This window comes from Nicotiana tomentosiformis, chromosome 11 (genome assembly GCF_000390325.3).
Source record: "Nicotiana tomentosiformis chromosome 11, ASM39032v3, whole genome shotgun sequence".
In the NCBI taxonomy this organism is placed as follows: domain Eukaryota; kingdom Viridiplantae; phylum Streptophyta; class Magnoliopsida; order Solanales; family Solanaceae; genus Nicotiana; species Nicotiana tomentosiformis.
In genome coordinates, this window is record NC_090822.1 from 41,115,437 (window position 1) to 41,137,839 (window position 22,403).

Consider the following 22,403-nt stretch of genomic DNA (forward strand, 5'->3'; position numbering starts at 1 on the left):
TCGAACGAGGGCAGTTTCTCGCCTTTCGTCCGATAGTTCGAGGCTTGTGTTCATAGCCTCGTTATTTGATTCTTCCCTCGAGAATCGAAATCTGGCACTGGGTTCACCAACCTCGACTGGTATCAATGCTTCGGATCCATATACTAAGGAGAACAGGGTCGCCCCCGTACTGGATTTTGATGTTGTCCGATATGCCCAAAGGACTTCGGGTAGGATTTCTCTCCATCTCCCTTTAGCATCATTCAATCTCTTATTTAAGTTTTGAATGACAGTTTTATTCATTGATTCGGCCTGCCCGTTCCCACTGGGGGTGGTACGACGTCGACAGTATCCTTCTTATCTTGTGGTCTTCGAGGAATCCTGTTACTTTGCTGCCAATGAATTGCTTTCCATTGTCATATACTATTTCGGCGGGTATCCCAAACCGGCATATGATATGATCCCAAATAAAGTCTATAACTTCTTTCTCTCTTATTTTCTCGAACGTCTGTGCTTCAACCCATTTAGAAAAATAGTCAGTCATAAACAAAATGAATTTGGCTTTACCTGGGGTCGATGGCAGAGGGCCGACGATATCCATTCCCCATTTCATGAAAGGCCATGGGGATAGGACCGAGCGGAGTTGCTCTCAGGGCTGGTGGATCATTGGTGCGAACCTTTGACATTTATCACATTTACGAACGAATTCCTTCATATCTTTGCCCATATCGATCCAATAATACCCTGCTCTGATTATTTTTTGGGCCAATGTGTCGGCTCCAGAGTGATTCTCGCAAGTACCCTCATGCACTTCCCGTAGGATATAATCGACATCCCCCGGACCCAAGCATACCGCCAATGGTCCGTCGAACATTCTTTGGTACAGTGTTCCATCTGGAGCCAGAGTGAATCGAGCAGCCTTGGTCCGTAGGGTTCTGGAATCTTTAGGGTCCAATGGGAGTTTTTCGTTTTTCAAATATTCGATATACTTGTTTCTCCAATCCCAGGTTAAGCTTGTAGAATTTATTTCGGCGTGTCCTTCTTCGATTACCGATCTCGAAAGTTGAACTACATTCCCGAGCCTGTATCATCTACCTCAACCGATGACCCCAAATTCGCCAGTGCGTCGGCCTCATTATTTTGTTCCCGTGGCACATGTCGTAAAGTCCATTGTTTGAAATGGCGCAAAGTGGTAAGCAGTTTATCTAAATACCTCTGCATTCTACCTTCTCGAACTTCGAAAGTTTTGTTTACTTGACTTACCCACCATCAAGGAGTCGTAGTTGGCTTCGATGATTTCTGCTCCCAAATTTCTAGCTAGCTCGAGGCCTGCAATCATGGCTTCGTACTCGGCTTTGTTGTTAGTCAACCTGATAGTTTTAATAGATTGTCTAATAATGCCACCCGTGGGTGGTTTCAAAACTATGCCCAGCCCGGACCCTTTTACGTTTGAAGCCCCATCCGTAAAAAGGATCTATACCCCCGATGATGTATCTGATTTCAACATTTCTTTTTCGGCTTCGGTTACGAGGGCTGGTGTGAAATCGGCCACGAAGTCTGCTAGGACTTGAGACTTAATAGCCGTGCGGGGTCGATATTCAATATCGTACCCACTGAGTTTGACGGCCCATTTGGCCAGTTGGCCCGATAACTCGGGTTTGTGCAAAATATTATGAAGTAGGTAAGTAGACAATATGCATATGGGGTGACATTGGAATTATGGCCTTAACTTCCTCGAGGCGCTTATCAGTGCAAGCGCCAACCTTTCTAGGAGGGGATATCTAGTTTCCGCCTCTCCCAAGGTTTGACTTGTATAATAAACTGGTAATTGCGTACCTTGCTCTTCTCGAACTAGGACACCGCTTACGGCGACTTCCGATACTGCCAAGTACAAACAAAGTTTCTCATCGATTTTTGGAGTGTGAAGCAGTGGTGCGCTTGATAGATATCGTTTTAGTTCTTCTAATGCTTGTTGGCACTCCGGGGTCCAAGAAAAATCGTTCTTCTTTTTGAGTGGAGAAAAATATTTATGACTTCGATCGGACGATCTTGATATGAATCGGCTTAGGGCGGCGATCCGACCCGTTAGTCTTTGCACGGCCTTCACACTGTCTACGATGGTGATGTCTTCGACGGCCCTGATTTTATCGGGGTTAATCTCTATTCCCCGATGTGATACATGAAGCTGAGGAACTTGCCCGAACCGACCCCGAAGGCACATTTTTCAGGGTTGAGCTTCATTTTGTATTTTCTCAGAATCTCGAACGTTTCCTGCAAATGAATTAAATGGTCCTCTGCGCGCAGGGATTTGACTAACATGTCATCAATATAAACCTCCATTGATTTTCCTATTTGTTCTTCGAACATTTTATTCACTAGGCGTTGGTAAGTGGCCCCTATGTTTTTTAGCCCGAAGGGCATCACATTATAACAATACGTTCAATATTTGGTGACAAATGAGGTTTTTTCCTGGTCCTCCGAGTTCATCTGTATTTGATTATACCCGGAGTAGGCATCGAGAAAAGTGAGGATCTCGTGGTCGGCCGTGGCATAGATCATGTGATCGATGTTGGGCAACGGAAAAGAATCTTTGGGGCATGCTTTGTTCAAATCCTTATAGTCCACGCACATTCTAAGTTTGTCTCCTTTTTAGGGACTACAACTACGTTGGCCAACCATTCAGGATATTTTACCTCCCGAATGGACCCTATTTTGAGAAGTTTGGTTACCTCGTCTTTTATGAAGGCGTTCTTTCTATCGGACTGGGGTCTTCTTTTTTGCTTCACCGGTCTGAACCTATGATCCAAACTTAGCTGATGCGTCGTTATGTCCGGCGGGATCCTTGTTATATCTAAATGGGACCAGGCGCAACAATCGATGTTATTGATAAGAAATTGAACGAGTTTTTTCCTGAGTTTAGGGCTCAACCCCGTTCCCAAGTATACCTTTTGCTCGGGCCGACGCTCGATTAATATGACTTGCTCGAGCTTCTCGATCGTCGATTTTGTGGCATCGGAATCATCGGGAATTATGAAAGATCGAGGGACCCTTTGGTCCCCACCCTCTTCGACTTTCTGGTTGTCTGGATGGGTTGAAGTCGCTGTCTGTGATTGCTATTTGGTGTCCCGTTCTCCTTACGGGCCCGATCCTTTTATCGGCAAAAGTGAGGACATTGGTTTGGCTTTGTCGACGGCGAACATTTCTTTTGCGGTTGGTTGCTCTCCGTATACCATTTTGACATCTCCCGACGCCAGAAATTTGAGGACCTGGTGTAGGGTTGAAGGCACGGCTCTCATGTTGTGGATCCATGGTCTTCTGAAAAGGGCGTTATACCTCATATCGCCTTCGATCATGTGAAACTTTGTTTCCGGGACAGTTCCGGCCACGTTTATTGGTAAGGCTATCTCCCCTTTGGTGGTTTCGCATGCCATATTGAACCCGTTTAGGACCAGAGTTGCAGGTACGATCCGATCCTGCAGGCCGAGCTACTCTACTACCTTCAATCAGATGATATTGGCCGAGCTACCTAGATCGATCAACACACGCTTAATTTTAGTTTTATTTATGAGTACGGATATTACCAGTGCATCGTTGTGAGGTTGGATGACCCCCTCTGCGTCTTCATCACCGAAGGACAAAGTCCCCATGGGTGCGTAGTCTTGAGTCCGAGATCGCTTTTCCCTCACCATCGATGTTCTAGTGCGCTTAAGCATCGGTCCTCGGGGGGTATCGGTGCCGCCGATGATCATGTGGATAACGTGTTGTGGTTCTTCTTGCTCGTTCTGCTTGCTGAAATCCCTACTTCTAAAATGGCTCTTCGCCCTATCACTCAGAAACTCCCGAAGATGCCCTTTGTTAAATAGGCGAGCTATTTCCTCTCTTAGTTGCTTGCAATCTTCCGTTCTGTGGCCATGGGTACCATGATATTCACACGTTTGATTGGGATTTCTATGGGCAGGATTGGTTTGCATTGGTCGAGGCCATTTAGTGTCTTCGATGCATCCGATGGCCGACACGAGAGCGGATGCGCCCACGCTGAAGTTATATTCCGATAATCGAGGTGCTTCTATAGGCTCGGCATATTTGTCGAAGCCGCTCTTACTCATAAGCCCTCGAGAATTTTGTCCCCGATTAATTCTTTGACTGTTCCGAACTGCGCTGCGTGTTGAACCATTGTTTACTCGATCGGTGATGTACGGTCGATATCGGTCTCTATTTGACATTTGCTCTCTGTCGATCTGCTTTTGATTACTAACTGTCTTGTTCTGATGAACAGGTCCGTACGGGGTCCCCGACTGATCATCCTCGACCCTAATTTTTGATTGATATCGGTTGTGCACATCTGCCCAAGTTACCGCCGGATACTCGATCAAATTTTGCTTCAGCCGATGTGATGCTGTCGAACTTAGCTCGTTCAACCCTTGGGTGAAAGCTTGTACGGCCCAGTCGTCGGTGACCGGGGGTAATTCCATGCGTTCCATTTGAAATCGGGATACGAATTCCCTCAGCATCTCTCCCTGCCTTTGCTTTACTTTGAAGAGGTCTGATTTTCTCGTTGTAACCTTTATGGCTCCAGCATGTGCTTTTACGAACGAATCTACTAACATGGCAAAAGAATCGATGGAATTTGGTAGTAAATTGTGGTACCAAATCATAGCTCCTTTCGAGAGGGTCTCCCCAAACTTTTTCAATAGCACGGATTCGATCTCATCATCTTCCAAATCATTGCCTTTTATGGCACATGTGTAAGAAGTGACATGTTCGTTAGGATCGGTCGTAGCGTTATATTTGGGAATTTCGGGCATACGGAACTTTTTGGGGATTGGCTTCGGTGCCGCACTTGATGGAAAAGGCTTTTGTATGAATTTTTTTGAATCAAGCCCTTTTACCATTAGTGGAGCCCCCGGGATTTGATCGACCCTGGCGTTATACGTTTCCACCCTCTTGTCGTTTGCTTTGACTCATTTTGTAAGTTCCTCGAGCAATTTAGTAATTCCGGGAGTAGTCCCCGATTCCTGCTCGTTAGATTTTACTATGGCAGGCTCTGTTCTGGGGGTGACCTCTCGAAGTAACCCCTGTCGGACCTCTCGAAGTGGATTGGAAATCGGCCTGCTTTGTGCTTGAGTTTGGCTCTATAGTCGAGCCATCGCTAATTGCTGGGCTTGCAACATCTCAAAGATCATGCGTAAGCTGGCCCCGATCTCCTCTGGGTTTTGGGTGTTTTGGGCTACGGATCGAGCACCGCCCTGAATGCTTCTTTCCGGTTCGAAACGCTGGTTTGCTTCCAAAGCAATTTGTGAATTGACATCTAGTGGTATTTTGGCTCGAATCTTGGGTAGTGCCAAGTTGTTGGTTTCATCTTGAAGGCCAGCTTCGTAATCGGTCGGTGAAGCCATTCGGTCGGTGGTTATTTGTAGCCGAACCTGAATTGAAGGTGTTTTCGGAAATAAGTGACCACTGTTATCCTCGACCCACGGTGGGCGCCAAACTGTTTACCCGAAAAATGAATATAGTTGAATTTATATGCAGTTCCGAAGATATGTGGTACAACTTAACACAGAATGCTAGGACAAATAAAAGGATGAATATGGGTTAGAGAAAACATAATCCTGGCGAATCAATTATGAATAGTGAATTTAGTATTTAACAAAATAGAAATCAATCCAAGAAACTAGAAAGATCACTTTTCCTTATAGAGGAAATAATACAGTTTTGATAGTCTAAATCTCCAAAAACGATCCCCTACAAGAGTGATAAAACAAGCCCTTTTATAGTGAAAAGGGTTTGGCTCCAAGTATAATAAAATAAACATTCAGTGGGAGACCCATGATAAATCAGCTTTTCCATAATTTCTGCCAAGATTCCCTCTAGTGGGATTACAACGGCTTTTGTCTGCGAGCTCGATCTTGCTTAGAATCCTCGATTTTGGTTCGAGCTTGACTGTGGTTTGAACTCGTGATCTTGGCTCGAGCCCGATCCTGGTTCGAGCCCTAGGATGGATTCCAGGTCGATGTAGGTTGGTTTTTGGATTATCAGCATGATAGATCTACCCGCGCCATGGTTCGATTCTTGTTCGAGTTTGATTATGATATCGATCTCAACACGGACCGGCCTCCCCGGGCTTTAGGTTAGTTTGTTCCCCCTTCGGGATCTTACTTCGATACACCACCCTTCGAACCGTACCGGACATGCCAAGGATGAAATCCATTTTGACCGTATACATATACATAAACTAAAACTACATAAAAGTACATAAAATAAAATATTCTAGAGTAAAACATCTAAAAAGATGTTTGGACTACGAAAAAAGGTAGTGAGAAAAATCTGTTAAACTTCCTAAATAGAAAGTGTCACTTTTGAGATGAAGGTGTAAAAAGATCTTTGAAATACTATTTCCCAATCTCATATAGAGACGTTGATCTATATATCTGTTCCATATTTCATAGATTTGATCCTATGTTTCATTTTTTTTTATTTGTTTACTTATTTATTCCATCAGATGCCCTAGTCAATTATTTAATATCCAGATCATGGAAATTTCAGTTAGTACATATCATCACAACAACAACAATAAAAAACCTAATGAATTCCCACAAGTGAGGTCTGAGGAGGGTAATATGTACGCAGACCTTACCCCTACCATGAGAGTGCAGAGAAGCTATCTTCGATAGACCCTCAGCTAAAGAAAAGATGAAAAGAAGTAGTGACAACAAGAAATAACAACAACGAGATATCAAGAAATGTAAAGTGAAAGATAGCAATCAAACAGCAAGTAGTAATAGCAATCTAAGAATAAGAAAAATACAATACTAACACTAATATTACCCGGTATGAGAAAGAAAAAGGAAACCGCTCGACTACCTACTATTCTTCTATCCTAATCATCGACCTCCACACCCTCCTATCATGGGTCATGTCCTCGATAAGCTTAAAATGCGTCATGTTCTGCCTAGTCACCTCTCCCCAATACTTCTTAGTCCTACCTCTACTTTCCTCGTACCCACCAAGGACAACCTCTCACACCTCCTAATTGGGGCATTTGCGTTTCTCTTCATATGCCTCAACATCTTAGCCTCGCCTCCGCATCTTATCCTCCACGAGGGCCACTCCCACCTTTGCCCGGATATCTTCATTCCTAATCTTATCTAACCTAGTATACTCGCACATTCATCCCAACATCTTAATTTCAACTACTTTTATCTTCTGGGCATAAGAGTTGTTGACTAACCAACACTCTACCCCTTATAACATAATCATTCTAGCCACCACATTGTAGACCTTACCGTTGAGTTTTAGTGGCATATTCTTATCACACATGACACCGGATACGAGCCTCCATTTCATCCACCATGCTCTGATACGATGTGTAACATCCTCGTCAATCTCCCCATTTTCTTGGATTACTAACCCATGGTACTTGAACTTCTTCTCTTGGGATGACTTGTGTATCAAGCCTCACATCCATGTCTGCTTCCTGGGTCCCGTTGCTGAACTTGAACTCCAAGTATTTTATCTTGGTCCTGCTCAACATGAAACCTATAGTCTCTAGGGTCTGTTTCCAAACCTCCAGCCTCCTGTTAACACCACGTTGCGTCTCGTCAATCCGAATTATATCATCTGCAAATAACATACACCATGGCACCTCCCCTTGAATGTTGCGCGTCAGTGCATCCATCGCCAAGAAAAATAAAAACGGGGTAAGAGTTGATCCCCAGTGCAACCCAATCACAACAGGGAAGTACTCCTTAGGAGGTAAAACTTGATATTCTTCTGAAGTACAGTAACCTTGCAGAGGCAACATCAGCAGATTCATAAACTATACGTACTTTCATGAATGGTAAACAACCTTGCCATTGAGCTTCCTGAATCACCCCTGCGAAAAAGGCGGGAAAGGTAGGCGAGTCCTCGATCACTGCTGCCCCAAGTGACTCGCTCGGAGCATTCCCCTCGGCTTGGAGGGGTTCGAAGGGCTCTTCGATTGTAACCCCTGCCGGTTGATTCCGGTGAGAGGCGTCTTTGACATCCGATAGTTCGGGGACTCTACCAGAACCTCTCTCCGGTATATTTTCAGTTCGAGATGGAGCCCATAGGGCATCATCGATCCAGTCGGCGTTGAAGCATCGGTGGCTCTCTTCGTTCGGAACGCCAACGTGGACTCATTATCCTCTTCCTCTTCTTCCTCATCCCTTAGGCGTAAAACGGATTCTACGGTCAAAGGAATAACGTTCTTGTTTGGCTTACGAGCCGTCCTCTTCTTCGGTTTTGGATATTCGGGCAACGAAGCTCTCTTCCTTTTATTTTCCTTCACCGGCTTTGGAACGAAGGTAGGGACATCCTCCTCATTAGACAGAGGTATCAAGACCGCATCCCTACCCAAACCTACATATGGGAAACCTTATAAAAAATATCGAGAAATGCCTCGTTAGAGTCCGAGAAATGAGCTTACCATGATTTTTGGCCTTCCATCGACCTTTAGACAAATCACGCCATGAGCGTTCGGCGTATGTGGAAGTCGAAACAAGATCCCGTACCCAATTCTTGAGGTCGGGAACTGCTCCGGGAATCCAGGGAACCGCTACATCACGAAAAGAGGAGCATCGATAAGAGAACAAATGAAATAACCAAATAGAAGCAATAGCAAAATCACACTTACGTTTCAGATTCCACTCCTCGGGAAAGGGCATCTTTTCAGTCGGGATCAGGTCCGAAGTCCTTACTCGAACGAACCTGCTCATCCAACCCCGGTCCCTGTCCTCTTCAATACTCGAGAACAAAGCCTTGGTAGCCCGACACTGGAGTTTTATTAACCCTCCCCGAAAAAGTCGGGGACGATACAGCCGGATAAGATGATCGAGGGTGAACGACATCCCCTCAATTTTGCTCACGAAATATCGGATCAGAATAACGATCCGCCACAAAGAAGGATGGACCTGGCCTAAGGTTACCTGATACTGTCGACAGAAGTCGATAACGACGGAATCGAGGGGACCCAAAGTGAAAGGGTAAGTATATACGTTCAAAAACCCTTTCACGTGAGAAGTGATGTCTTCGTCAGGGGTAGGTATTATCACTTATTTTCCCCCCCAATTGCAGTCCTTTTTTAACAAATCGAGGTGCTTCTCAGTAATCGAACACATGTACCTCGATACCGGCTCACACCGGCCAGGGACCGATGAACCTTTATCAACTTTAAAATCTGAAGTAAGGACGCACGCCTCGGGGACACACTCCTCTGGCCGTGGCTCCGTCGGTGTCTCATCGGCGGTCTTTCTGAGGAACGGTTTGCGATGTTTTTGCCATTTTTTGAATTCAAAAATAAGGAGTAGAAGAAAGTAATAGAGATTTGGTAGAATTGAGGGGTCTTTTCGGAAAGAAATCACAGCTTTTTAGTAGGCTGGAGAGTATAAAGAAGAAATTGAGAAATTTTAGAAGATAGAAGATGCAAAAATGGTAAAAGTTAAAGGTGAGAGTTATTTAAAGGTTCAAATCGACGGCGGTTCGTTATCAGCAGTGGCCGACCACCGCCTGACATGCATTAAATGCCTTGAAAGACTAAATCAACAAGACAGCTATCATGTGCGTCATGGTCGAACTTGATGGAATCGATAAGATATAATCCGATCGAGCCGTTGAAAATCATATCGTTTCTCGCCATACTTCTTTCTGAGAAACGAGGGGACTATCTGTATACGATCAAAATGGATTTCATCCTTGGCATGTCCGATATGGTTCGAAGGGTGGTGTATCAAAGTAAGATCCCGAAGGTGGGAACGAACTAACCTAAAGCCCCGAGAGGCCGGTCCGTGTTGAGATCGATATCATAATCAAACTCGAATAAGAATCGAACCATGGCACGGGTAGATCTATTGTGCTGATAATCCAAAAACCAACCTACATCGACCTGGAATCTATCCCAAGGCTCGAACCAGGATCGGGCTCGAGCCAAGATCACGAGTTCGAACCGAAGTCAAGCTCGAACCAAAATCGAGGATTCTAAGCAAGATCGAGCTCGCAGACAAAAGCCGTTGTAATCTCACTAGAGGGAATCTTGGCAAAAATTATGGAAAAGCTGATTTATCATGGGTCTCCCACTGAATGTTTATTTTATTATACTTGGAGCCAAACCCTTTTCACTATAAAAGGGCTTGTTTTATCACTCTTGTAGGGGATCTTTTTTGGAGATTTAGACTATCAAAACTGTATTATTTCCTCTATAAGGAAAAGTGATCTTTCTAGTTTCTTGGATTGATTTCTATTTTGTTAAATCCTAAATTCACTGTTCATAATTGATTCGCTTGGATTACGTTTTCTCTAACCCATATTCATCCTTTTATTCATCCTAGCATTCTGTATTAAGTTGTACCACATATCTTCGGAACTGCGTATAAATTCAACTATATCCATTTTTCGGGTAAACAGTATATTTAAAAAGAAATTGACAAATTTATACAAAAGATTGATCCGCGAACCTTCTTACTTGCAACCCTTCTCTTGGGACGCAGGGTGTATTATTTCTCTGTGCATTTGAACGAGAATCTGCGCATCCAACAGAATCTAAAGTTAACATTATGTTGCCCAAAAATTACAGTTACTGTACTTTGCTTATTTTCCAGTTTCTTTGATGTTGCATGCATGTTTCTTATGTGGTGTAACCATTCATTGAGTCTTATAGCCTGTTTGGCCGAGCTTTTCCAAATTCAAAAGTAAAAAAAGTACATTTTTTTTTTCTAAGTTGAAGTGTTTGGCCAAACTTTTTTTAAAAAAAAATGCTTTTGAGTAGAAGCAGAAGCAGTTTTGGAGAAGTGAAAAATTGTAGCTTCTCCCCAAAAATACTATTTTGAAAAATACTTTTGAGAAAAATACACTTAGAAGCACTTTTTAAAAGCCAAACACTAATTGCTGCTCAGAAGTGCTTTTCAAATTAATAAGTCAAACACAAACTCATATTAACCACTTCTCATATTAAGCTGCTTTTGAATCTTGGCCAAACATGCTATTATACAACACAACAACAACAACAACAACCCAGTGTAATCCCACAAGTAGGGTATGAGGAGGATTGGATGTACGCACCCTTACCCCTACCTGGAGGCCAGAGAGACTGTTTTCGATAGACCCTCGGCTAAATCCAAACAGGCTATTATGCTGGTTCAAAAATTGAGAAGCATAGATATAAGCTGTGGGTCTTCACCCCTCACTTCCTTTTGTGGACTCTTTGGAAGGATAGATTTTGACATTTTGTAAATATTATATCTGGTTGAGCCGGTTTCTGAAACAACTCGTATTTTGATGCAAACAAATCTTTGCAGATGGGATTGAAGACCTTGTACAGTTCATGAACACTAAATTCCTAACTGGTTTTATTGTATCCTCTTTTGTCCATTCTGTAGATTCTTATTGTTTTTTGTATATCAGTGTCTTCCTGTTCCCCGAAGAAGTTCAATTTTGTGCATTATCTTAGTTGGCAATTGACCTAATTATCATATCTATTTCCCTTCAAGTCTACAATAAAATGTTAAAATTTTGCTGTTGTGAAATTGATCTTCTATTGCATAATTGAATTACAGTGAACTATTTCCATGTAGAATCCATAAAGGACTAATGACATGTCTATAAGCTTTTAAGTATTGTGATATGCAAACTTGTATGATTAGAATTCAAGCTATGGTTAGTATGTAGAAATAAAGATGTTTTCTTCAATTCTTGCAGTTCTTTGAAAAAACAACTTATTACGGCAAGAGATACCAGGCGCGTAGACATATTATGTTATAGGCTTTCGTTGAGCCAAAAAATTTCAGTTGGCACCAAAAATTGCCAAAAGCTGTGTGAAGTTCTTGATGAAGCAGTAAAGAAGCTTGAAGCGGATGTAGGCCCTCTGACTGGTTTGCCTGTGAAGATGGCTAGAGGTATTGTGAACAGGCTCTCATTTGGCCCAGCTGTTCAGCAACTTTGTGGCTTGGCTATTGAGTACATAGACGCCCTGCTCTCTGAGAGAGTGTCCCAAATTCCGTCTAATTCTAAGATCAAAGGTAATACTCATTCTAATTTGAGGTTTGTTATTGGAGACATAGACACTGTCCTTATCTATTTATTGATTCTGTAGAATCCCTATCTTTTCATGTGTTACTGTGATGCCTTCATTCTTTTCTTTGTCTAAGTTTGGTGGTCATTTAAGTCAAGTGAAGTAAATACATTTACATGGGGCTATATTTTGTAGATTGCTATGTGACGGGATCAAAACTTGTCAGATTTGAAGATGTCTTTGCCTCATCTGTGACTGTTGTTTTGAGTTCTGAAGGAGCTTCTATGGAGAATGTTGTTGGTTACACTTTGTGGCATCGGAAAGCTGATGAAACGGAATATCCAGTAGAACCAACTCGGACATTGTTTTCCCCTAGCACTAGGTTTGTGCTCTCAGATCTGACTCCAGCTACAGCTTACGTTCTCAAGATCGTGTCCCTTGATAGCAAAAGAGAGCTGGGAATGTTTGAAGTTAAATTCTGCACTAGTAAAGCTGGAAATGAATTGTCTAATCTGAACTTGAAAAGCTTGGAAGTTGAGAGAAGTCAAAGTCCACCAACGAATTGCAGCAACCTTTCTAATCCTTCTTCAGTGGAGGATGAAACTAATAACATTATTCTCTGCAGCAGTGACGATGAGAACAGAAGGGATAATTGTCTTTCTTGTCGTGACAACACTGATAAAACAATTTCTGCGGACATGTGTTGCAACACAATCGCCTTTACTGGTAAAAGTCAAACAGGAAATGCAGGAGAAATGGTATCTTTCGGCGATGAGGAAGATAGCATGGTGAAAGTAAGCTCCTTGCCGAATACTGATGCTATAAACCTTGAGAACAAGCAGTGTTCAGATGTTCAAACAACAGATGAGACAAGCACCGATAATGGGTCAAATGCACCTCCGCAGACTGCCTTGGAATTTACACCAATTGTCAGTAGTGTGGAAGCTGGCTTGCCTATTACACCCTGCAAATTGGAGAATGTGAAGGGCAGCCTTGGCCGGAAAGGGAAATCGGAACATTGCAGCAAAGATCTTGATAATGGATCAGGGAAGGAGGATGGACCACAAGTTGGCAGCTCTTCGAAGAAGAGAGTTGGAGAATGGCAAGAAGAATGTACTGGAACTGGAGATAAAGATTTCGAGTATTACGTCAAAGTAGTTAGATGGTTAGAATGTGGTGAACATATTGATAAGACATTCAGGCAGAAGTTCTTAACCTGGTATAGCTTAAGAGCTACACCACAAGATGTTAGGATTGTAAAGGCATTCGTTGATAACCTTATCGAAGATCCAGCATCGCTTGCTGGGCAGCTGGTGGATACTTTCTCTGATGTTATCTCAAGCAAGAGATCCTCTGTAGTTCCTGGAGGCTTTTGTCTGAAGCTTTGGCATTAACGGATTCAGAATGGATCCTCTTCTCTCTGCTTCATGATTTATAATTGCAAATCCATGGGGTTTGTTTAGCTTAACATAATTCTTTGATTCCCAAATTGTCCTATATGATCATTATAATTCTATGTTGTAAACATTTAGACCATCTTTTATTTTTCTCACAGGTTGCTTCTGCCCAATTGATCCACATTTCTCTCTGGTGGTTATGAAGTTGGAGTTGGAATGAAAGGGATCTGCTGTAAGATTATCTGAAATAAATATCTATTGGATATTTGATTCTTTTGAACTAGAGATGTTACTTGATTTGTTAAGCATGAAGATTTTGATGTTCATTAGAAGTAGTGCCTTTAGTTTGGATGTCAAGAAGAAGATGAATATTTATGAACTGGAATGTTTTGAAGAGAAACGTATCAAAACCTTCAGTATGTGGTGCATTGCAACTTCAAAATGTAGAAGCAATTTTCTGAAGAGAGGAACCAAGGTCTTCATAATATTAGAAAATATACGAATTCAGCGCAATTTATTCATTACTTTCAAGCTAAAAACTTGTTGACTTAATATTTCCTAGCTGGGGTTGTGCTTTAACACATCACACTTCTGCTTCCATTAATACAGCTGGTTTGGATGAAGTAAACTATAACATACCCAGTGTGATCCCACAAGTAGGGTCTTGAGAGGGTAAGGTGTATGCGAACCTTATCCCCAACCTTGTATGTGTTAGACATGTTGTTTCCGATAGATCTCGGGCTCAAGAAAAGTATTTTCAGAACAAGTTTGAGAAATACAACAGTAAAAAAGTTATGATGAAAATACTGAAGAAAAAAAAGTATTGATAGCAAAATAGTAAAGATAACCAAAATAAAAAGAATAACAATGGTAATAAAACTATAGAATAAGATAATAATAATAATAATAATAATAATAGTAATACTGACAAGGAGAACATGTAACATGGAGTAGATAAGGTGATCTAAACTACATACATGCTCTCCCACAAAAAGCGAGGAATCGTTCGATTACCTACTAACCTTATTGCCTAATCCTTGAAGTCCATGCTCTCCTGTCTAGGGTCATGTCCTCCGCGAGCTGAAGATGTGCCATGTCATGTCTAATCACTTTTCCCCAATTCTTCCTTGGTTTACCTATGTCTCTCCTTAGACCGATCGCTGCCAACCTCTTGCACCTGTTCACTGGGGCATCTATAATCCTGCTCTTAACATGCCTGAACCATCTAAGCCTCGCTTCCCGTATCTTGTTTATCACGGAGGCCACAACCATCTTGCCCCATATATCTTCGTTCCTAATCTTATCTCTCCCAGTATGCCCAAACATTCATATAAGCATCCTCACCCGCTACTGACATCTTCTGAAGGTATGAGTTCTTGACTGGCCAATATTTTTCCCCATACAATAAAGTTGGTCTAACAACTACTCTATAAAACTAAACCTTTAAGTCTTAGTGATACATTTTTATCATATAAGACAGTGGATACATGCCTTTATTTCATCCACCCTGCTCCAGAGTGAAGGAAATCTTGTAGAAGAACCTTGTAGTTAAATTTGCACACCTAGTATTTAATAAAAAGCTCAAATGAGCTGAGACCATGAATATCTTCTTAATTATGGTTCAGTTTTTTTATGTCTCAAAATACTTTAGGATTGCTAGAATTTTTGGAACGTTGTAGTAATTTAAGGAAAGCTCAAAGCGAGGTATATTGACTAAACTACTCTCTTAGAATTGAATTCCATGATGTTCCCGTAAGTTTCAAGTATGGTTGTATCAAGTTCCTTATTCTATGTTCCGAGTTGTTCCCAATACATTCGATTGTCCCGAATAAGCAAAGTGTCAAAAATTATGTATTCAAAGCGTGTTTTGAATGTTCCTATCACATTATGTTATCTTTTGGGAATGTGTTCAAGAATGATATGTGTATTAAAATGCTATGTCGTTGAGTTGTGTTTCAAATGAAGGTTATGATGCCAAATTGTGTGAGAAAACTCAATATGCTTAAGACTCTTAATTTCTCATATGTGTATCTAAAGTCTTGATTGAAAATATTTTATTGTTGATAATCTATAAAGATGGTTGGAAATTAAATAAGTGAATTGGGGATATAAAGTGTGGCCAACGTGCCAAGAATGACAGTTATACTTGTGGCCAATGGTGCAAATGAAATAAAATGATGTGAGAAAGGTTATAAAATGATCCTTGATTGAACTATTCCGAATTGACTTCGAAAATGGAATTGCCTAAAAGCTTATGGACTCAAGTCATGCCCACATATGATTGTTTTAACAAATGCTATGCTTTGTGAGTATTATCAATGCGTTTTGTGTTCTTACATATTCGTGAGTGAAAATTGTGTATTGCCTTTTTTGGGAAAAAGTATTTAAAAAATAAAATGGTGTGTTACTTGTTGATGATTTTAACTTGCGCATCAATTGCCAATTATTTTACTCTATTTCTCGGAAAAAAATCTATTGTGCTTAAATTGTTCATTTCTAATGAACTTAAAGTTGTGATTTTCGGAATATTATATATGTTGATATTTATGATGATGATACATGAGAGGAAAGAAATGAAAGCGTGGAATATCAAATACGACCACCGTGACTTGAATAAAGAATCTTATGAATGGCCAAAAGAGCCAATGAAATATTGTTGTTGTTATTGGTTGAAAATTCTAGTGGAGATTCATACAATGCGAAAGATGATGAGGTAAATACATTTGTACCTATGTTATTCTTGTGAATTATTTCCCTTAATTGGGATGAGATTGAATGATAGAAAAGGATGATGTAGATCCACAAGGCATTGTGGTGAGATGGCCTAGCTGATCGTGTCGTGATCGGACACCATGCCGCACACATGGTGGTGATTGTACTGGAAATTGTAATTGAAATTGTGATTGTGGTTGATGTCTCTAATGAGATGGCCTAACCGATCGGGTCGTGATCGAACTTTGTGCTAAAAGTACGGTGGTATTGGTATTGAGAGTGATTTTGGTTAATGTATCTAATGAGATGGCCTAGCCGATCGGGTCGTGACCGGACTCCATTCTAAAAATACGGTGGTATGGTATTGAGAGTGATTGTGGTTGATGTCTTTAATGAGATGGCCTAGCCGATCGGGTCGTGATCGGACTCCGTGCTAAAAGTACGGTGGTATTGGTATTATGAATATTGGTATTGTAAAAGGTGATATTGTTAACAGTGATATATCGGTGCTAAAGATCTCCTAACCAAAAATAATATTATCATCATATTTTGATTATCACTTTACAATGTTATCTTCATATTTTGGAAATTATTTTGTTTTAACTTGGCATTGGAATATCATTGATTGTTGATTATTGTTTCCATGGTTTTCCCTTTCTTACATTGGCATTCTATTTTGAAAGAGGACGGTTAGCTTTACATACTAGTACTATTCCATATGTACTAACGTCACTTTTGCCGGGGGCGCTGCATCTTCAATGGATGTAGGTGATTCAGCAGCGGGCAACTTTGGTCCTCGTTAGCAGTTACTCCCTATTCAGTAGGTTTTGGTGAGCCCTACTCTATTCCGGGCCCGATGTCACTTGATGTTACACTTTGTGTCTTGAGGTATAGCTGGGGCCTTGTTGCCGACACTTCCATACTATTCTTCTGTCATACTTAGAGGCTCTGTAGACAAGTTGTGGATGGTGTATGATGTTGGGAATTGAACTAGAAACGTTGCTATTTAGCAAACATGTTTTTCATTATATCTATAAACTTGTAATACTTTGGAAATTATGAATGAAGTTGCTAATGGAATGAAATGGGAGTTGTTAATAAAATCTTTTCAATGTTTGATTAATGGAGTACGTCTCCTATTTATTCATGGATGAGTTGGGTAGAAGGAAATCTAACAGGCTTGCTCGGCCGGGTTTACTCGGTTGAGCGCCGGTCGCGCTCCACGAGTTTGGGGCATGACAATGACAATCCAAGATAGCGTGATGCAGCGACAACCAATCCATACCAAGAATGACCTCAAAATCCACCATGTTCAACAACAAAATATCGACTACTATAACAAAACCTCTAATAGTAACAACACAAGACCTGTACACCCGATCAACTACTATGGAATCTCTAATAAGTGTAGGCAGAGAAACAAGAACATCAAAAGAATTACGAGGTATACTCAAATGCGAAGCAAAATATGAAGACACATAAGAATATGTAGAACCCAAATCAAACAACTCGGAAGCATCTCTAAGACATACCGAGATAATATATGTAATAACTCCATCAGACGACTCCACCTCAGGTCTAGCTGGAAATGCATAACAACGGGGCTAAGCCCCACCAACCAATTCTCCACCTCTGGGATGACCTCTCACTGACTGGCCTCCACTTCTAACTGACTCGCCCCCACCTTGGGCTGCCTGACTCCTACCTCTAGCTAGTTGTGCGGGTGGTGGAGCCATTAGTGACAGAATTATGGCATGAGTACCCTGCTGTGGCATGCTGATCTGTGACCTAGGGAAAAACTTTGAGACATTCCTTAGATCCCCACATGTATAAAAAACCCTCGGGTGACGTGACCGCTGACCTTGGAACTATCTTTGTCGACATGAATAACCACCCTGGTAACTTTGTATCAGAGGTGCACTAACCGGAGTTGGAGGTGCACTGTATGCCAGCTAGTCGGGACGATATCTGTAAGTACTGTGGTTGAAGCTCTACTATAAACTTGCACCTCTAGTGCGTACACAATCCGGCGGGAGCTTCATACTTACTCCTTATGAGGCTGGTACTTTTTTTTATCTGGCTTTATTGTAGAGCCGTTATAGAATATGGCTGTTGTACTATCTTTTTTGTACCTCTAATGTTAAGAGTGATTTTGCAATATTCAGAATCATGATTTCTATAATTATATTGGTCTAATAATCAGACTCCTGATGCACTTACCTGATGTAACTCGTTAGTTTCATCTTCTCTCCCAGCCTTTAAGTAAGCTTAAGCTTTCTTCCGATCTGCTGCTCAGGGTATTATTACTTTTGCCTTTGGTGGATGCCATGGAACATCTATAATATAATCTTCTAACAATTCAAGCCTTTATCTGTGAGGTAGACTCAATTCTTTCTCTTAACTTTATACCGGAGTCTCCTATAGCTGTAGGAATGTCAACATATATGTTGCATGGATAATACTCCGAAATGTTAAGTGCGGTGATAACGTAACTAACTCTGGGTCATTGATTGAATAATTCCTTTCATGCCTTCTTAGTTTTCTTTAAAAATGCGCAATTACTTCTCTTGGCCGTTCTGCCACTTGTAGCATGAATACTCGTGCAATTTATATGATCTCAAATACTACTTTTGATTTTTACTTCCCGTTCATTAGCCACGATAGGTGCCACTTTATTATGGAGTGTATACAATATTGTAATGAGACTATTGTTACAAGATCATTTCTTCTTTAGCTCATTATCCTTATGTTGAAGCCTTCTTCCTTATTTCCTCAGCTAGTCTTTCATTGTAGCACTTAGGGAAGACCCTCTGACTCTTGTAAAGATGGGAGCTTTTTACATCGTATTCCCAACGAAAATTTTGATGTACTGACTCGCCAATAATTATCCTTAGTTACTTATCTTTGTGCCGTTACTCGTAGGGTTACTTCTGCACTAAAATTTTGATTATCTCCTTAGTGGCACTTTCTCTTTTATTTTTGTAATACTTATACGGTACCTTTTACTACCCCAACTCCTATCAGAATATTTCTCAAGGATTACGATGTCGTATCTACGAGACCGAATTTCCTATGATGGGTTTCACTTCGTTTATCTTGCATGATCTACTGATTTATCTGAGACCTCTTGTCTAGCCATGACTAGGCTCTTCATGAATTCCCGAATGAACTACTAACTACTCATCAGTCCATGCTCATATTTACATTCTGTGTAACCTCTCTTGGGTTATGTCTTCCGTCTTAACTTAACTTTTTCACTGGCTCCTAATGTATCAAGTGTTCATTCGCACTTGTTTATCAATAACATCTGGTGTGGAAACCCTTATTGCCTTTCCCCGACGTTGTGCTTGCATAATGTTCTGGAGTCATATCATGTCTGTAGGATCTGAATAAATGCAATATCATTCCTTTCACCATTTACTGCATTCTTCCTTTACTATTCCATAGTTACCCGAACCACTTAACTCCGATTTAATACCATATTACACCATCTTCCCCCTTTAGGGGAGTATTAACATTTAATGCTATGAAGATATACTTATAAATATTTTACCTCTTCATCTTCGACGTCTTTTCACGTCTTTATTGACACTTACTCGCCTTGCAGTAACCTTTATGTACCAAGGATAATTGAATATCTTACACACGACGGTATCAGATACCTAGTATAACTGGAACACTTAGTCCCTTAAGCTTAACTTTGCTCACAGTGCTTGCTTTAGAGAAGTGTCTTCCTGAGTGATCTTTAAAGGTTATTCTTCTGTCGTCCATTGTATTATTGCTGGAATGCAATCTTTGAAATTCTCTTGATGTCGACTATCATCACCTCATTCGATCCCTAATTGATGTTTAGTTTATCTTGTTCACTAACCCATGCTGATTTCTATTATTCCAGGTGTCTAAACATTTTTTATTTTGGAAATCACGTTGGACGCACCAACTCATTTCTCGAAATGAGGATATGACTTTTGTCCTATACTCTTTTATTGTCTCAAGGCCTGTCACCTCTTGTCTTTTCCTTCACTTGACTATAGACTCTGTCATCATATCATATTTTGATACCGTTATCACCCATTTATCACATCTTACTCATAATACTTTATTTACTCTCTTCTTATTCTCCTGCTAATACTTCTGTCTATCGCATTATTCTGAAAACTTCAACATCATATTGTTTCACTTTTAGCTCCCCTGGCTCAATCCACCATTTCGGGTTACTCTAACCCAACTTGGATCCTTATATCCCATCGTTCTCTTAAACTATATATGTTAGCTCCCATAGGGCATAACTGCGATGGGTGTGGCTAATTGTACATACCTCTATTTCTATTGAAGGTAACTTAGAATCCTTTTATTTCTCTGCCTGACGTGGAAATTCGGATAATCTTCATTAACTAGGTACCTCATACCCTTCTTCACCTTGCTTCTGTTACCTGTTGAAACTTATACTTTTACCTTCTAATACTCCCATAGCCTGCTATTCAATGGGTATGTTAGATATTCCCGTCTTAGGGTAAATGGGAAATTCGCACATATGGTAAGCACGATCTAATAGGGTCTCAAACAGGGCCACGTCGTCAAGAATTGTCTCTCTACTAATGCCCTTACCTGATGTTGTATTAGCCCTCTAGCTAGCTATAATTTTTCTAATTGAAAACATTTCTATATCATTAGAAAACATAAGCTTTGGCTCAAACTCTTATGACTCAGCTCTATAGCACGATTTGGATTTGAATGAAGGGTAACAGACTACTAAATGCCTTGTAGCCTCCTGCTTATAAGTGTGGTGCACAACACATCCATAAACAAGACTCTACTAGACACGGCTTGTAGACACCCTAGGATAGAACTGCTCTGATACCAAGTTTGTCACGCCCCAAACCTGAAGAGGCATGGCTGACACCCGGTACCACACTCGGCCCGAGCGTACCACTCTGTAACTATGAACTCTATAGGGGTAACCCTCAACCTAGGCCGATGACACCATATTCAGAATCATCTGAAAATATCGTCTCTCTCATCGTAGGGGTAAACATACCCAAAAACTCATATATATATTTAAATATATATATATCTATATATAAATGTGCAGGCTGACGAGGCTGCCATGAACATCTACTGATATATAACACACCCCTTCTCAACCATTCGCTGACCTTTAAGAAATGAAATAACCCTGCTAGGAACAAGATCCAAGGTACCTCTCCACTCTAGCCGCGGTAGACCTAGCATAGCCAACATCACCGTCTTGGAATGACAATCAAGGACAGTGTGATAGGGCGACAATCAGTCCATGCCCAAAATAACATCGAAATCCACCATACTGAGAAATAATAAATTGGCTCTGGTGTCAAAACCACTAAGAACAATCAAGCACGATCGATACACACGATCAACAATAATGGGATCACCCACGGGTGTAGATACATAAACAGTTGAACTCAGAGAATCACGGGATACACCCAAATACGAAACAAAATAAGATGTCACATAGGAATAAGTGGAGCCTGGATCAAATAAGACTGATGCATCCCTATGACATACTGGAACAGTACCTGTGATAATAGAATCTGATGCAACTGCCTCCGTCCTAGAAGGAAGGGCGTAATATCTGGCCTGGCCTCCCCATATAGGGCTACCGCTATATGTACGACCTCTACCTCTAGCTAGCTGTGCAGATGGGGTGGTAACTGGTGCTGTAACCATAGCCTAAGGACCGGTGGAGCACACAGTGCCTGAGAAATCTGTGGAGGTGCACCCCTCCTAAATCTGAGGCAATCCCTCACCAAATGACGAGTGTCCCGACACTCAAAACAAGCTCTCGGAAGGCGTGGCTGTTGCGACTGGCTCGGGCCTGATAGACTAGACTGACCACTAGAAGCACCCCGTACAGGAAGCACACTAGACTTTGGCGATGCATAATAAGGATCCTCGGGCCTAGTAGTGGCCGGAACATCGCTCGCGGCTAGAAGTGCTGAATGAACAGGGCGACCCACGTAACCCCTATCATGACGAGCTGTCGCTGGGGCACGAGTACCACTATAAGTGCCAGACTCTTGAGACCTCTTGGCCTCTCTCTCCTCTCTATCCCAAGTTAGCATACTCTCCAACCTCCTAGCAATCCCTACTACCTACTGGCACGCAATATCCATCTCCAACTCTCGGGCCATGCTCAATCTAATGCTGGGGTTGAGCTCCTCAATAAACCGACGAACCTGCTCTCGAATGGTAGCAACCAAGGATGGTGCATGCCTGGCCAAATCACTAAATCGGACCGTATACTCTGACACGGT

General features: G+C 41.5%; 1 protein-coding gene across 2 annotated transcripts; it reads left to right on the top strand.

Annotated features, from left to right (window-relative positions):
- The first annotated feature begins 11,200 nt into the window (after positions 1 to 11,200).
- LOC104111999 (VIN3-like protein 2) lies at positions 11,201 to 13,862 on the top strand. Of its 2 annotated transcripts, XR_689887.4 has the most exons (4): positions 11,201 to 11,305; positions 11,689 to 12,008; positions 12,197 to 13,454; positions 13,557 to 13,862. XR_689887.4 is itself a non-coding variant. In XM_009621824.4 (3 exons), exons 1-3 carry the CDS (start codon positions 11,289 to 11,291, stop codon positions 13,393 to 13,395), a joined length of 1,536 nt encoding a protein of 511 aa, XP_009620119.2. In that variant the 5' UTR covers positions 11,202 to 11,288; the 3' UTR covers positions 13,396 to 13,862. The 2 variants fall into 2 exon arrangements, 1 of the variants encoding a protein (XP_009620119.2); XM_009621824.4 differs by having other exon boundaries at positions 11,202 to 11,305; positions 12,197 to 13,862.
- Positions 13,863 to 22,403: the final 8,541 nt, after the last annotated feature.

Excerpts from the sequence above, each read along its gene's own strand:
- LOC104111999 (XM_009621824.4), top strand. Across the intron at positions 12,009-12,196 it reads GTCTAATTCTAAGATCAAAG|ATTGCTATGTGACGGGATCA; the intron begins GTAATACTCATT and ends TATATTTTGTAG.